Raw genomic sequence first — 15,769 nt, 5'->3', positions numbered from 1 at the left:
ATTAAAGTAAATTCAAAATAGTTCATTTGACAAATCAAGTTTTATTGTTCTATTTGTAATTTTATACTAGTAACAATATAATTTATATTATTATAAAAGGTTAAATACTTTTTTATTCTATGTGGTTTAACAACTTTATTTTTTACTCCCTAGAGTTGAGTACCTTTTCAATGATGAAATCAACTACAATTGTAGGTTCAATTATGACAAGTTATTGACAATTGTAAATTAAATATAAGCTGAGAATTGTAATCATCTGTAGCTTGAGAATGAAAAGTTGTAAAGATTACAAGTCATGCAATTTTGGCTAAGATTGATCAATTATAAAATTGCTAATATATTATCCTTGACTGAGTTGTTGAGCTTGTTGTGATCCTCGAGCTTCTTGTTATCCTCTTCTAATCCAATACGCCCCCTCGAATTCGAGGTTGAGGAACAAACGTTGAGGTTGGATTTTAAGAATGGAAGCCGTTGAGACACAAGAGGCTTTGTGAGAACATCAGCAAGCTAATATACTAGCTAGACAGAAAACGTACATCGAGTGCCCTGACTGCAACTCTATCTTGGACAAAATGATAATCGATTACTATGTGCTTAATTCGAGCATGAAAAATGGGATTCAATGTGAGATGAGTTGAACCAATGTTATCAAAGTATAAGATTGTATTTTGATTCCAGTAGGAAGCCAAGTACTCAATGATCCCATCATGCAAACTGCCGCGGTATAAGAACAGAGGATGAAGACATGGGTGAAGTGATAGGCTGAGCAAGAGCCATGTTCGTGCGCTTCAAGAGATCAGTAATGTATCATTATTGAGTAAGATAAAGATCACCATTTTTCCATGTAGCTTCAACCCCTAAAAAGAAATGCAAATGACCTACATATCCTTAATTGCAAAATCAGAGTAGAGTTCCTTCAGCAGGTTATCAATTTACATGGCTGTAGAGCTTGTGATGATGAAATCATCAACATACACTTGTAGATTGCCAGAAAAAAAAAGGAGAAATATCGGTGAATCTAACTTGGAACCAATGAATTACATCTCAAATAATCTTGAACTCAAACGAGAATACCATGCATGAGGGGTCTGCTTAAGCCCATAGAGGGCTTTCTGCAAATTGCAAACTGCAGCCAACCCAATAATTCTAACTGATATTTATGAAAAGTTAACATTTGACAGCAAAAAAGAAAAATTTCAACAATCACTTCACACACACACACACACACAAATCATCTTTCCATAATTGTAGCACCAAAACTCATTCCCTTCAATTAACACCACTCAACTAAGGTTCCCAGTGAAACGAAAAACTAAACTTGTTAGCTTCAACTATTCTCAAATTTAACTATGAAAATCAAACCCAAACAGTAAAAGAGGTAAGAAAAAGAGTTAATAATTCAATAACAACACTGAAAAGATAATTCTGATTAATAATCAAACAGAAAATGGATAATAGAAGTTTTAAGACAGTTCCTACTACTATTCGTTCTCATATGGGGGAACATATTTGACCAAGCAACGGTGGTGAAGATTGAAATTACATTTGACACATTCAAAAGTCTTATCATGGCAAGAATCACCACATTTATCACATGGAGGATGGGGGTCCTCGTCCTTGCTCTTGTCAACAAAAGTGAGAGGATGTTCGTGTATGTCAAACGTATAAGTCTTCCCAAACTTGATATATGGATATTTCCCAAGAATGCAATCAGGATGAGCAGCTAATGTGTCATCCGGATAATAGTAAAACCAACGATTTGGAAGTCGGTTTTTTCCACAAAAATCACAATAATATTCATATTCTTCATGATAATCATCTTCAAATTCAAAACAAAGTATGAACGTTACTTCGAATGGATCTTCATCTTTGTATGGATCGTATCTTACGGTAGGAGGTAGTGTAGCGCATTTGAAATCCAGATTAAATTCGCATTTAGCGCAACGAATGATATGTCCAACAGAATCACAACAACTGCACTTACCAGCGGAGAGAACAAGTCGGCGGTGAGGATGACTTTCATGGACAAATTTGTCAGATATCAAACTACAATGGACATCTAGGTCGAAGTTGCATTTCTCACAACGGTAGACGAAGCCATTACAATCACGCCCACAAGCATAGCAACAAAAAGAAGGAACATATGGTGGCTTTGGAAGGAGAGTGAGGGGGTGCCAATGAAGTGGGTGTGACTTTTTTCTGGGCAATTCAACACAATATTTGTGAAGAAAGAATTTGCATTGAGTACAAGCATAAAACGGAGGGTCGATAGGCCACATACATCCGTCACATTCTTCTTGTGTCTCAAGCTGCTCATCAACAAGCTTCAAGTCATGGTCATGACTGAAATGTTTGATTTCCACGGGTATTTCAACTTTGTCCTCTCCCAGCTTGGATTTCTTGACAACATATGTCAATGAATCAATGGATTCATTGAGCCCCAGATCTTCGCATTTTAGCATACTAGTTGATTCGATGGGAACCGTATCTTGAAGGGGATTGGCGAGGTTCAGAGGGTGGGAAGAACAATGTAGGTGAACCAAGAATGGGCAGATAGCACACAAGTAAAACATACCTTTGCCTTGTTTCCCACAGGCGTCGCAAGTGAAAGAGTTAGATCTCCGCACCAGAGTCAATGGGTGTTCATGAATTTCAGCTTGGACGGTGAGCGGTAGAGAAGCGCATTTACTTTCAAGGCTAAAATTACAGTGAGAACAATGGTAAATGAAGCCCCATAGAACCTCTGTATTGCAACCGTCGCACTTGATTTCCCTCTCCCAGGAATACGCATGGATGAGAAGAAGGGGATGTTTCGGGTGCAGCGGGTGCTCCAACTGGTGGGGCAGTTGTGCACATGATTTGTGAAGGATGAACCAGGAACACTCTTTGCAACTGTAATTTGGACCCCATATTTGATTTTCGCAGCCATCGCAAAGTAATTTTTCATGATCCTTTTTAACCTCTTCATTGAAGATCAACGGATGCCTGTGGATGAAATGTTGAAGCTCCATCTGCCTCTCCATCTCCCTATCTGATACACGGAATTTCTAAAAAACGAGAAAAAGGAAAGGAGGAAGAGGAAACCCAGAAGGTGCGAGAAGGAATTCACGTGAGAAGGAAAAAACGGGTTCGTTTGAGGAAGAGAAGAAGAGTCTGGGGAAAAGAGTATTGGACATTGCATTGGGTAGTGAAATTTTTAGATGAATTCAAAAGAGGCGACAGAAGGTAAAGGGAATTCTTTGATGTTCTAAAGTGGGATTGAGATCCCCGCAATAGTGGAGAATTGTACACCATTTTTCTTTTTTTTTAAAAAAAATCCTAGTGACCCATTTTCATTTAACCGCCACCAATTTGTTACGTGTTAAATATAAAATAATAAAATATTATTATTTTTTTAAAAAATAAATATAAAATAAAATAATAAAAAATAAAATAAATTATTAAAAATATATGGAATAGTTCGGCCACCCATTTTCCCCATAGGAGGTGGCTGAAGCCACTCCAAAGGCTAGTTGGAGGTGGCTCGACCACCCCTTGTGCAATTCTCCCACTATTGCCGAGGATCTCAATCCCCTAAAATGTGTCAAGTTTATGGGATACGGCCATTACTCTTCCACATCATTACTCTTAAAAAAAAAAAAAAAAAAAAAAGGTGTGGACCCTCTTTTTTTTTTTTCTGTGGTAAAGTTCACATACCCCTTCAAACTACCACCCAATTGATAATGTCCCCCCAAACTTTCAATTGTAACAATGTCCCTCCAAAACTACCAAAATATTGTCAATGTCCCCCCATGACTAGCAATAAGATAAAAATGTCCCTATAGATTTCTCAATAAGACAAAAATACCCCTATAAATTCATAAACAAATTGATTTAAAAAAAAACGAAAATTTTCAATTTAAAAATGGTATTTGTATAATAAGTCCCTGAGTCAACCCTCCAAAATTTTTAAATCCCTAAGTTTTTTTTTTTTTTTTCGAAAATTTACTCATTGGGTCAATAGAAATGACAATAAAATCTCTGCTCAAAAATTTTTAACAGTAGTTAGTCAAATTCAAAACACATTGTTTCACCTCATTAAAATATTAATTTTTTATTAATTTAATTTTAAAATAAATCTAAAAATAAAAAATAAATAAAAAAGGACAAGGGTGGCCAAACCACCCCATAGGGGGTGGTCGGCCACCCCATTTTGCCTAGGGGTGGTTCGGCCACCCCCAGAATGGCCGTATGGGGTTGGCCGAACCACCCCCAAGCAAAATGGGGTGGCTGGCCACCCCCTATGGGCTGGTTCGGCCACACCTATCCTTTTAAAAAAAAAAACAAATTATTATTTTTTTAATATTTTTTGTTAAATTAAATTAATATTTTAATGAGGTAAAACGGTGCGTTTTGAAAATTTTTGGGGGGTTGACTCAGAGACTTATTTTACAAATACGCATTTAAAAATAATATTTTTTTAAAAAATGAAATGAAATTTTTTAATTTTTTTAACTGAAATTTTTATTTAAAAAAAAAACATTTTTTTTATGTAGTATTTTTTTTAAAACGTAAATTTTTATTTTTTAAAAAAAAATATATAAAACAAAAATTAAAAAAAAAAACGAAAATTTTCAATTTTTTTTTCTTATAAAAGGATTTTTTTTAAAAAAAAAAAAAATTGGTCACCGTTTGGAATTTCAGAAAATTTGGGGAGACATTGTCAATTGAGTGGTAGTTTGAGGGAGTATATGAACTTTTCCTTTCTTTTTAAACCAAAATACTAGGGGGGATCTGTTATGGTTATGGTCTAACTAATGTATAAAGCTAACTCACGTGGTAACAATATGATTGAAAATTAGATAAATTTAAATTTTGAGAAACTCAATTATATTGTGACACATCAATTTGTAAAATTTGTTTGTAATATTAGCATATTTCTATATCTTTTCTTTTTGTAAAAAGATTTTGAACCAAATGGCTAATTCGGTTTAAAAAACTGTCACAGATGGTAAATTTTGTAAACCAAAATGCTAATATAGTACTTTTGTCTAGGCTCTGTTCATTTTTTTAATGGAGGTACACATGACTATTGGAATAATTTCCTCAGTTTTGAATACACAAGATAAAACAAGTAGAGATAAAGCTGAAGACCAACTCAAATGAAATATTAGATAATATCTTATCTTTGATTTAAGTTTGTTAGTTTGATTTAATTTTGTTACGATTGAAATTTCAAAACCAAATGTATATCTAATATCTTATAATTTGTTATAAATAGAAGTATTGTCAAAGACTTTATTGAGGCACCTCTGTAAAGCTATGAATTTCTGTTTGAAGCTTTTAAGTCATGTCATAGTAGATATATAGCATTTCCAAGCATCCTGAAAACCCACCCATTTGAATTAATAAACAATTCAAAGAATCAGTAGCCAAAAAAATAATAAAATTAATAAACAATGAATTTCATTCAACTTTTATAAAATCTCTCATTCAAATTTAAACACGTATACAGTGCATGTTTTCAACGGACTCCATCAATTATTGTGAAATGTTATTTTAGCATATTTTTATTTTTATTTATTGTTTTTTAATGAAAGAAATTCGTATCATGTAATATATTTTTACACCCAACAAAAATTCATAACATATTCGCATGTACTCAACTCATAACTTACTATAATCGCCAAGTCATTTGGATGGAAAACAAACATTCTTAACATAATCGCATGTACTCTAAGGAGAGTGTTTTTTTGTTTTTTGTTTTTTGTTTTTCCTGAGTGACTCATCAAGATTCAAGGGAGGGGTTGGTAACATGCATAAGTTACTAGTCCTTGTGAAAGCTGGGTAGCAACAAGGAAACTGTTTTTTCTTCTTCTTTTTTGAAGCAACAAGGTATAATATCTTCTTGAATTAATGCAAAGCTTTCTGGGCTTTAACATTTATCCTTTCCAATTTGATCTTCTCCATTTTTTAATTCAACTATAAAAATCAAACACGAACAATAAAATAAAAATGGTAAGAAAAAGAGTTAATTATTTAATAATGACACTAGAAAGATACTTTTTGATTAATAATCCAACAATTTTTGTCGTAGATTTTTGGACACCAACTAGAAATTACAATTGACACCGGCTACAAAGACCAAAACACCAATCATAGTAAGCACCACCGAAGATGGTGAAGATTGAAATTACATTTTACACATTTAAAAGTCCAATCATTGCAAGAATCACCACAATTATTACATGGAGGATGGATGCCCTTGCCATTGTCAACAAAAGTGAGGGGATGTTCGTGCGTGTCAAACTTATAAGTCCTCCCAAACTTCATTAATGGATGTTTCCCAAGAACGCAATCGAAATGAGCAGGAAAATCGAGATCTCGACAATAGTAGAACCAATGTTTTGGATCTCGTGGTTCTTCACAAATATCGCAATAATACTCATCATCATCATAATCATCTTCAACTTTATAACAAAGTGCGAACGATTGTTTGTACGGACTGTATTTTGTGGTAAGCGGCAATGTAGTGCATTTGAAATCCAAAGTAAATTCACAATGAGCACAACGAAAGATTTGTCCTTCAAAATCACAAGAACTGCACTTTTCAGAATTTGATGCGCAGTAGAGAATAAGTCGGTGCTCATGACCTTCATAGTTAAGGATATCAGATATCAAACTACAATGGACATCAAGGTCGAAGTCGCATTTGTCACAATGGTAGACGAAGCCATTACATTTGCGCCTACAAGCATCGCAATAAAACCTCTTAAGAAGATAAGGTGCCTTGGAGAAGAGAACGAGGGGATGCCGATGAAGTGGGTGTGACTTTTTTCTAGGTAATTCAACACAAGATTTGTGGAGAAAGAATTTGCATGGAGTACAAGTATAAAACGGAGGGTAGATAGGCCACACACACCCATCACATTTTTCATCACTATCAAACTGCTCATTAATAAGCTTTAAGTCATGCTCATCACAAAAATGTTTGATTTCCACGGGTATTTCAACTTTGTCCTCTCCCAGTTTGGATTTCTTGACAACGTATGGATCTTCGCATTTTAGCGTACTTGTTGATTCAATGGGCTCTGTATCTTTAGATTCCGGCACAAATGTTTCATCCCGTAGTAGCTCATTTGCACCACAATTAGGATGGGTAACGAAATCACAAGTTGAGCAATAATAAACCATATAGTTTGTATTCACCATTTTAACACATAGTAGGCAAAGTCGATGGTCAGGTGACTCAGATTGATTGAGCAGAGGCTGAAGGGAATTGGTGAGGTGAAGAGGGTGGCTGTGACGAATATGTTTGACAAGCAATGGGCAGGAAGAACATTGTAGGTGAACAAAGAATGGGCAGATAGCACACAAGTAAAACATACCTTTGCCTTCTTTCCCACATACATCGCAAGTGAAAGAGATAGATCTCCGCACGAGGGTCAACGGGTGTTCATGAATTTCAGCTTGGATGGTGAGCGGTAGAGAAGCGCATTTACTTTCAAGCCAAAAGTTACAGTGACAACAATGGTAAATCAAGCCCTGTAGAACCTCCTCTCTATTGCAACCTTCGCATTTGATTTCCCTCTCCCAGGAATACGAATGGATGAGAAGAAGGGGATGTTTGGGGTGCAACAAGTGCTTCAACTCGAGGGGCAGTTGTGCACATGATTTGTGAAGGATGAACAAGGAACACTCTTTGCTGCAACTGTAATTAGGACCCCATATTTGTTTAAAGCACGCATCGCAAGGTAATGTTCTAAGAAGATCCTTGTTTAGCTCTTCATTGAAGATCAACGGATGCTTGTGGAGGAAATGTGGAAGCTCCCTCTCTCTCTCCATCTCACTCTCTAGTTTTGTAAAAGGAAACTCTTTAATTAGTGATAAGGATATTTGTTTTGTGGTGTTGACTGGAAGGATTATTGGTTTAAAATGCAAAAATACCTGAAATATGAAGACGGATCCAGATGGATGTATTTTGCAGAGTTTGAGCTTAATTGTTGGAAAAAGATCGAGTGATCCAAATTAATGTTCGCACTTACTCTCACAGAGTGCAGCCTTCAACCGTACTCTGCAACAAAACCACACAATCATCTTCAAAACTACTCATCACCAAAAAAAACCAAATTAAATGCATCACAATTCAACGTCTAAACAAACAATAAAAGAAATGATACTCAAATCACATAAAAGAAGGCGTCAAGTAATTAATACTCACATGAATTTGCACTCTTTTTAATTAAGTTTGAACAAATCTGATTTTCGCTTCAGAGGTTAATGGAGCTCCCAAGTTCAACCCCAGTTCCCTTCCGATAAGTGTAAGATTAAAAATTGTACCTAACCTGAGTATTCAAATGCTAAAAGGCAAAAGTATGGCGACAAAAGATGGCCAAGACGTAACCAACTTTACTCGCCTAATTATTGAAGCTCCCCATTATTTTATTTGCAGGTGGACGCGTTGGTAGGCGAGTAGAATATGACTCAATTTATTGGAAATTTTGAAGTCATTGCATTTTGAATCAAGTCATTTTTTTAAAAAAAATATATATATTTTAATATGCTGGGGTCAATAATTTTCTTATATTCTCTTATAAATTCAATAGATAATTCACATTTGATTTGCCTCTTCCAGGAATACGCATGGATGAGACGAAGGGGATTGAGGTGCAACGGATGCTCCAACTGGCGGGGCAGTTGTGCACAGGATTTGTGAAGAATGAACCAGGAGCACTTTTTGCAAATGTAATTAGGACCCCAAATTCGATTTTCGCAGCCATCGCAGAGTAATTTTTCATGATTCTTGTTTACCTCTTCATTGAAGATCAACGGATGCCTGTGGATGAAATGTAGAAGCTCCATCGGCCTCCCCATCTACCGCTCGAAATTTCTAAAACGAGAAAAAAGAACGGAAAAAAAAAAAGGAAACCCATAAGCTGCGAGAAGGAATTCATGTGAGAAGGAGAAAGGGTTCGTGTGAGGAAGAGGAGAAGAGTGTGGGGAAAAGAGTAATGGCCATTGCATTGGATAGTGATGAAATTTCAAATTAATTCAAAAGACGCGTCAGAAGGTAATTGGTGGAGCTGGAATGACGTGGGAGGGTCTTCATAAAGCATCAAAGAGATCTTTAAATTTGACTTTTCTTTAAAAATTTTAAAAAATTTATAAAAAAGTTATTTAACAAGCTTTCTATTTTATTTTAAATTTAACTTTGATTAACAAAACTATCTAAATACTAAGTGCCAAAAAGTAAAAATTATTTAGTTTTTTAATATATATATATATATATATATATATATATATATATATTTTCCTTCTCTCTCATCTGCCAAGAATAAAAAAGAAGAAAAATAATAATATTTAATTAAAGTAGAAGAAGATGTAGAGAGTTTGATATTTAGTTTATTTTAAAAGTGGTTCTTCAAATTTAACTTTTATTTGAAGAGCTCGATATAGATGCTCCAATGAGTTTTTTCCTTTTTAAATTAAAAAAAAAAAGATTAGCAAGGAGTTCCAAATCAATAGCATTTCCAAGCATCTTGAAACGTACTCTTTTGAATTAATAAACAATTCAAAGAATCATTATGAACTTTGCTATGGCTTCAAGCTCCCAGATCGATCACACCATTGTCCTCTCAAACATTTCGTGCCGTGCAATTCCTCTCAAACAAATTGAATCAATTGAAATTGATCATGTTTTGATTTGACGCAAACAATAAGATGTACGCAGTAGAATGTAAATAAATTAATTGGTGCTTTTGTAATCTAATATATAGGCAATACTTAATTATGTGTTTTATTAATTAAATAGACTTTGTTTTTCAAATGAGTGATTCTAGGCTTCTAGCTAATTAATAGGCCAAAATGGTTTATGATGGATGTTGATCAATTGTGCATTTTAATAATTTTTCAAGTGCATTTTAATAATATATAAAATAGCTAAACAATTAGGAAACGTGTTTTTTTTTTTCCCGAGAATCGCATTTTGTTTAATTTACAGGAATCAACTCATGACCATGCATAGTTGCCAAGTCATCATTCGGATGGAAAATTCACAAAAGTAGTTCTTAACATATTAACGTACGTACGCAAAGCTTTCCTCTCTATATATATGCATTTAATTTGGGCTTTCACATTTAATATTCTTTCCACTTTGTTCTTCTCCCTTTTCTAATTCAACTATAAAAATCAAACCCATACAATAAAATAAAATATGATAAGAAAAAGAGTTAATTATTAAATAATGATACTCAAAAGAAACTTCTGAATAATAATCAAACAATTTTCCTTGTATATTTTCAGAGATCAACCAAAAACTACAATTGGCACCGGCTATGAAAACTGAAACACCAATTATGTTAAGCACAACTCATAATAGTGAAGATTGAAATTACATTTGACACATTCAAAAGTCCAACCATTGCAAGGATCACCACATTTATTACATGTAGGATGGACGCCCTTGCTGCTCTTGTCAACAAAAGCAAGGCGATGTTCGTGCTTGTCAAACTTATAAGTCTTCCCAAACTTAATTAATGGATTTTCCCCAAGAATGCATTTTGGATGAGCAGGAAAATCGATATCTCCACAATAGTAGAACCAATGTTTTGGATCTCGTGGTTCTTCACAAATATCGCAATAATACTCACCATCATAATCATCTTCACCTTTATAACAAAGTATGAACGGTTGTTCGTACAGTTTGTATTTTATGGTACGCGGTAGTGTAGCGCATTTGAAATCTAGAGTAAATTCACAATGAGCGCAACGAAAGATTTTTCCTCCAGAATAACAAGAACTGCATTTTTCATAATTTGTTCCGCTGCTGTAGAGAATAAGTCGGTGCTCATGACCTTCATGCTTAAAGATGTCAGGCATCGAACTACACTTGACATCAAGGTTGAAGTTGCATTTGTCACAGTGATAGATGAAGCCATTACAATAGCGCCAACAAGCATTGCAACAAAAATACTTACCAACATCATGTGGCTCAGGGAGGAGAACGAGGGGGTGTCGATGAAGTGGGTGTGACTTTTTCGTGGGTAATTTAACACAAGATTTGTGAAGAAAGAATCTGCATGGAGTACAAGTATAAAACGGAGGGTAAATAGGCGACATACACCCGTCACATTTTTCGTTATTCTCAAGTTGCTCATCAATAAGCCTTAAGTCATGCTCATGACTAAAATGTTTGATTTCCACGGCTATTTCAACTTTGTCCTCTCCCAGTTTGGATTTCTTGACAGCATATAGTAAGGAATCAATGGATTCATCAAGCCCCGGATCTTCGCATTTCATACTTGTTGATTCAATACACTCCCACTGTAGCCCTTTCATATTTATATTTGCAGCACAATGAAGATGGGTAACAAAATCACAAGCTGAGCAATAATAAACCATGTAGTTTGTGTTCACCTTTTTAACACAAAGTAGGCAAAGTTGATGGTCGGATTGATTGAGCTGAGGCTGCTTAAGGGAATTGGTGAGGTGAAGATGGTGTCTGTGACGAATATGTTTGACAAGCGATGGGTAGGAAGTACATTCTCGGTGGACAAAGAATGGGCATGTAGCACATAAGTAAAACATGCTTTTGCCTTCTTCCCCACAGGCGTCGCAAGTGAAAGAGAGAGACTTCCGCACGAGGGTCAATGGGTGCTGATGATGAATTTCAGCTTGGACAGTTAGCGGTAGAGAAGCACATTTACTTTCAAGGCTAAAATTACAGCGATGAGAGCATTGGTAAATGAAGCCCCACAAATTTTCTCTATTGCAACCGTCACATTTGCTTTCCTTCTCCTGGTACATCTTATAACTGAGAAGAAGGGGATATTTGGGGTGCAACGGGTGTTCAAACTCGCGGGGTAGTTCTGCACATGATTTATGAAGGATGAACCAATAGCACTCTTTGCAAATGTAATTCGGACCCAGCATTTGTTTTGTGCACCCATGGCAATTAAATCTCTCGTAATCCTTATTTAGCTCTTCATTGAAGATCAACGGATGCTCGTGACTGAAATGTTGAAGCTCCATCTCTCCCTCTTTATGACACTCAAGTATTTATGTACAAGGGAACTCTTTAATTAGTGATAAGGATATAATTTTTATTTTTTTGTGATTAATGACTTAATTTGTTTATCTTAAATTAAGAAAGTTGTATTCCCTATTTCCTAATTTAAAATTGTCCCCTCTAGTTCCATCCAGTCTGGTTGGATAATGGATAGTAGAAAATATCCGCCTCTTTAATTTTTTATTTTTTTTTAAAAAAAATTTTACTTTGTTGTTCACTTTTATATGTATATATGCAATAAGGGCAAAAAACCCTTAATTATTACAACATCATACTAGCAAAAAATTAATGTCGGTATAGAACATAATAATACAACTGAAAATAGGCGAGTAGAGCAAGATGGTCGATATCACTACAAAAAATAATAGCAACAGCATAACCAAGAAAAGGAAATGAGAGTGTAGTACCTTTCACTGCTATAGAGCTTCAAGCTTGTTGGATAAATTGAAATTGAATGATCACAAACACCTTTCACCCCTTTGCTATATATAAGAAAATACAAATTTATTTGTGCTTCAGAAACTATGAAAGAGGTGGGTTTATAAACAACTTAATTGAGATCCTTTCTTTGCCTCTACTCATTCTTTCCTGCTTTTCTTTTTGTATAACAACATTTATTCTCTTCCTTTATTCCCCCTCTTTTATATATATATATATATATGTTATGCTCCTTTATTTTTTTCTCTTTTCTTTATCCTTTTCTTCATTTGTGCACATTCTTTACTTGGGATCGACCTCATATATATTGTCGGCATCACCATAATTAAGAGCCAATTATATTGAAGTTTAGCCAATAATATCAACCGACATGATGTTATGAGTTTTCATTTTTTTTTTTTAATTTCTAAAGTTTGAGTCTCAAGTGATGTGTCACTATTTCATTATCTTATGTATTTATTGACTAAAACAATAGATACATCATTTGGGAACCAAATTTTTTAAGAAAAATTTGAAAAACCTAGCATTCCCATAAAATTTTATGAGAGGGGGAGAAAATGAAAAAAATTTAATTTTTTTTGAAGGTAAAAAATTAATTTTGAAGAGACCATTTTAATAAAAATACATAAAATTTAGAAGAAATTTTCAAATTTGTAGTGTTTTTTTTAAAAAATAAAAAATTGGGAGGGCATGGACCCCCTAGGGGTAGAGATGGTTTCACATTTGGTATTAAATTCAAAAAAGTTCATATATTTCATTCAAACTACCACCCAATTAATAATATCCTCCCAAATTTTAAGTTGCAATAATGTCTCCCAAATTAAAAAATAAAAAAGTTGTCAATGTCCTTCCAAGGTCAACAAAATATATATATATATAAGACAAAAATACTCATATATTTGAAAAAATAAATAAATAAATCCCATTGGTGGAAAAGGGTGGCTCAGAATTTTTATTTTTATTTTTTTTTCAATCGAAGAGTAACTAAATGTGGTCTTTTTTGCCACCGCATAAGCCTCAAGAAAACCTTTCTCACCCAACCCCGCTATGCAATCTTACGGTTGGGGGACATAGTTATAATTTAAAGTTTGAAAGTCCATTTGGAGGTCTAGTAAAAAAAAAAAAAAAACTATTGTGCATGTAATAAATATATAGTTTGGTTGGAGAACTTCGTTCAATACCTTTAAAAAAATTAAAGATAATGATACACAGTAGCCTAAGAGAAACAAAAAAGAAGATAAAAATTGATTTTTTTTTTTTTTCTTTTCTATGAAATTATAAATGATTATTTTCTAATTCTGTCTAGAGGACATGGGGATATTTCCAAGCCATGTCTTGTCTTGTTTGCATATATGGGCCTGCGTGCCAATGTTGGCATTATTTTGCATCCTTGGATATAATAAGTGGTCTAATGGGCAGGAGGCCCACTAGCACTCGGGTACCCAACTTATTCGGCCCATAAATTGCCCCATTCTTCCTCCTCTAACCTTTGCTCTTCTATTTCCTTCCTCTCTCTCATTTTCTCTATATTCTTTCTCCTCGGGTGTATGGGACAGGGGGAGGCATATGGCCAGAAGATGGAGACCGTTAGAAATCTTTTTTTTTTATTGGTCTTAATTTGATTGCAGATTTTGATTTACTAAGACGGATAAGACAGAGTCTAAACGACAAACCCAGATGTTATTGAGTGATTATTGAGTTATTGGGCTTTATATACCTTAGCCGAGTAGGTAGGTAAGAAACTTTAAAAGTTCAATTTTAAGGGGTCGGATTGTTAACCAAAAAAAAAAAAAACCTAATTTATTATTATTTTTTTCTCTAACAAATTTAAAAATTGAAAAACTATTTTTCATAATTTTATTTTTTTAGAGGTGGAGGCCCTTAAGCCCCGTCCCTGCGAGTAAGAATTAAGTTCGTACTAAATGTGATAAACCATATGAGGCCTTTAATCGTATTAGGGTTAGAAGTGTATGACGGGTGAATTTCTTATCATTTTCTATATATAAGTTAAGGTCTCCTCCCTCCTGTCCATGCACAAAAACCTATATTTTAATTAGTGAAAGACTTTGGCTAGTCCAATTGATAGCCACCTTTAGAAGACTCGGCTGGTAGCATACAATTTTATCTGTTTCAACATCATCGATCTAAGGAGATAACTTCTAATCTCTAAAATACTTGGTTTATTTATATTCTAATTCCTTTTTGACACGTTTATTATTGTTCTAACACTACTTTCTATAATCTCTTAATCTGCTTGAGTCCTCATCTGTCTTGTTCTAATAGTCATTAACAATTACGTTTTCAAACGCATGGGTTTTATTTCTTTTTATATATATCCAAGTTTTTGTCCTTTTCATTTTGTAGCCTTTCATTTTTATTATTATTATTATTATTGGATTGAGATGTTATAAAGGTGATTAGATGGTACTATTGGTCACATGATTCTGTCCACCATTCTCGTTGACTTTCAGATCATCTTCATGAAGAAGTGAAGAACTATTGTTACTGATGGGTCGGTTTCAATACCTTATAGTTATGTGGATGCATCATTATAAAGTTCCTCTCAAAAGAAAAAGGGGGACAATATGATGAAATAATTACCCAAATTAACTTTTTTTTGTTTTTATTTTATTTTATGAGCAATGGCCCAAATGAAGTAAAAGATCCTCCTGATCCAAACAAGATCTTGATTTGTAACATTCAATCTATATATTTATTTCATTATGCAGTTAAATATTAGATTATGTGGAGAAGCAATATTACAAATCAAAGTTTCTAATGCAATTTGATGATGTGATAGTGAAAATCAGTCTTTAAATCAACGCTTTTGAAAAAAAAAAAAAAAAAAAAAAAAACTAATTTTTACTTCAACCACATTCCAATTGTATAACATGCATGTCGTATACGAGTCTACTAAATAATATTTATTTCATTATGCTGTTAAATATTAGATCATGTGGCAGAAGCAATATCACAAATCAAAGTTTGTAATATTATTTAATAGATTATTATACTACTGTTATACAATTTGATGACTTGATAATGAAAATCAAACTTTGAATCGGCACTTTTGAAAAAAAAAAAAATAAAAAAAAAAAAATGAAAGGATAGATTTTTACTCCAACCTCATCCAATTGTATGACATGCCCTATACCAATCTATTAAATAACATTGAGATGATTGATTTCATGTCTTAGATATCTTAAAAAGCTAATCATTTTACACACTTGTTAATTAATTGGAAAAATTAAGCTAATGAAATTAGGCAACTTGGATAAAACTATT

The 15,769-nt window shown here is 33.9% G+C and overlaps 3 protein-coding genes across 3 annotated transcripts; all 3 read right to left on the bottom strand.

Annotated features, from left to right (window-relative positions):
- Positions 1 to 1,383: 1,383 nt before the first annotated feature.
- LOC148587885 (uncharacterized) lies at positions 1,384 to 3,169 on the bottom strand. The gene has a single exon (XM_088519364.1). The coding sequence runs from the start codon at positions 3,021 to 3,023 to the stop codon at positions 1,482 to 1,484; it is 1,542 nt and encodes a 513-aa protein (XP_088375490.1). The 5' UTR covers positions 3,024 to 3,169; the 3' UTR covers positions 1,384 to 1,481.
- Positions 3,170 to 6,135: 2,966 nt separating this feature from the next.
- Positions 6,136 to 8,891, bottom strand: LOC148587884 (uncharacterized). Its single transcript, XM_088516196.1, has 2 exons — positions 8,654 to 8,891; positions 6,136 to 7,618 (listed from the first exon to the last, which is right to left on the bottom strand). The coding sequence occupies exons 1-2, from the start codon at positions 8,851 to 8,853 to the stop codon at positions 6,136 to 6,138; spliced, it is 1,683 nt and encodes a 560-aa protein (XP_088372322.1). The 5' UTR covers positions 8,854 to 8,891.
- Positions 8,892 to 10,332: 1,441 nt separating this feature from the next.
- On the bottom strand, positions 10,333 to 12,015 carry LOC132168609 (uncharacterized). The gene is made up of 2 exons (XM_088516165.1): positions 11,444 to 12,015; positions 10,333 to 11,293 (listed from the first exon to the last, which is right to left on the bottom strand). The coding sequence occupies exons 1-2, from the start codon at positions 12,007 to 12,009 to the stop codon at positions 10,333 to 10,335; spliced, it is 1,527 nt and encodes a 508-aa protein (XP_088372291.1). The 5' UTR covers positions 12,010 to 12,015.
- Positions 12,016 to 15,769: the final 3,754 nt, after the last annotated feature.

The sequence above is a fragment of the Corylus avellana genome, chromosome 1 (assembly GCF_965113065.1).
Source record: "Corylus avellana chromosome 1, dhCorAvel1.hap1.2, whole genome shotgun sequence".
In the NCBI taxonomy this organism is placed as follows: domain Eukaryota; kingdom Viridiplantae; phylum Streptophyta; class Magnoliopsida; order Fagales; family Betulaceae; genus Corylus; species Corylus avellana.
The sequence above is the reverse complement of the archived record's forward strand: the minus strand, read 5'-3'. Positions and strand labels throughout refer to the sequence as shown.

Excerpts from the sequence above, each read along its gene's own strand:
- LOC148587885 (XM_088519364.1), bottom strand. The coding sequence starts at position 3,023 with ATGGAGAGGCAGATGGAGCTTCAACATTTCATCCACAGGCATCCGTTG.
- LOC132168609 (XM_088516165.1), bottom strand. The coding sequence starts at position 12,009 with ATGGAGCTTCAACATTTCAGTCACGAGCATCCGTTGATCTTCAATGAA. Across the intron at positions 11,294-11,443 it reads ACCAATTCCCTTAAGCAGCC|TATTGAATCAACAAGTATGA; the intron begins TCAGCTCAATCA and ends ACAGTGGGAGTG.
- LOC148587884 (XM_088516196.1), bottom strand. The coding sequence starts at position 8,853 with ATGGGGAGGCCGATGGAGCTTCTACATTTCATCCACAGGCATCCGTTG. Across the intron at positions 7,619-8,653 it reads CCCCGCCAGTTGGAGCATCC|GTTGCACCCCAAACATCCCC; the intron begins GTTGCACCTCAA and ends GTTGAAGCACTT.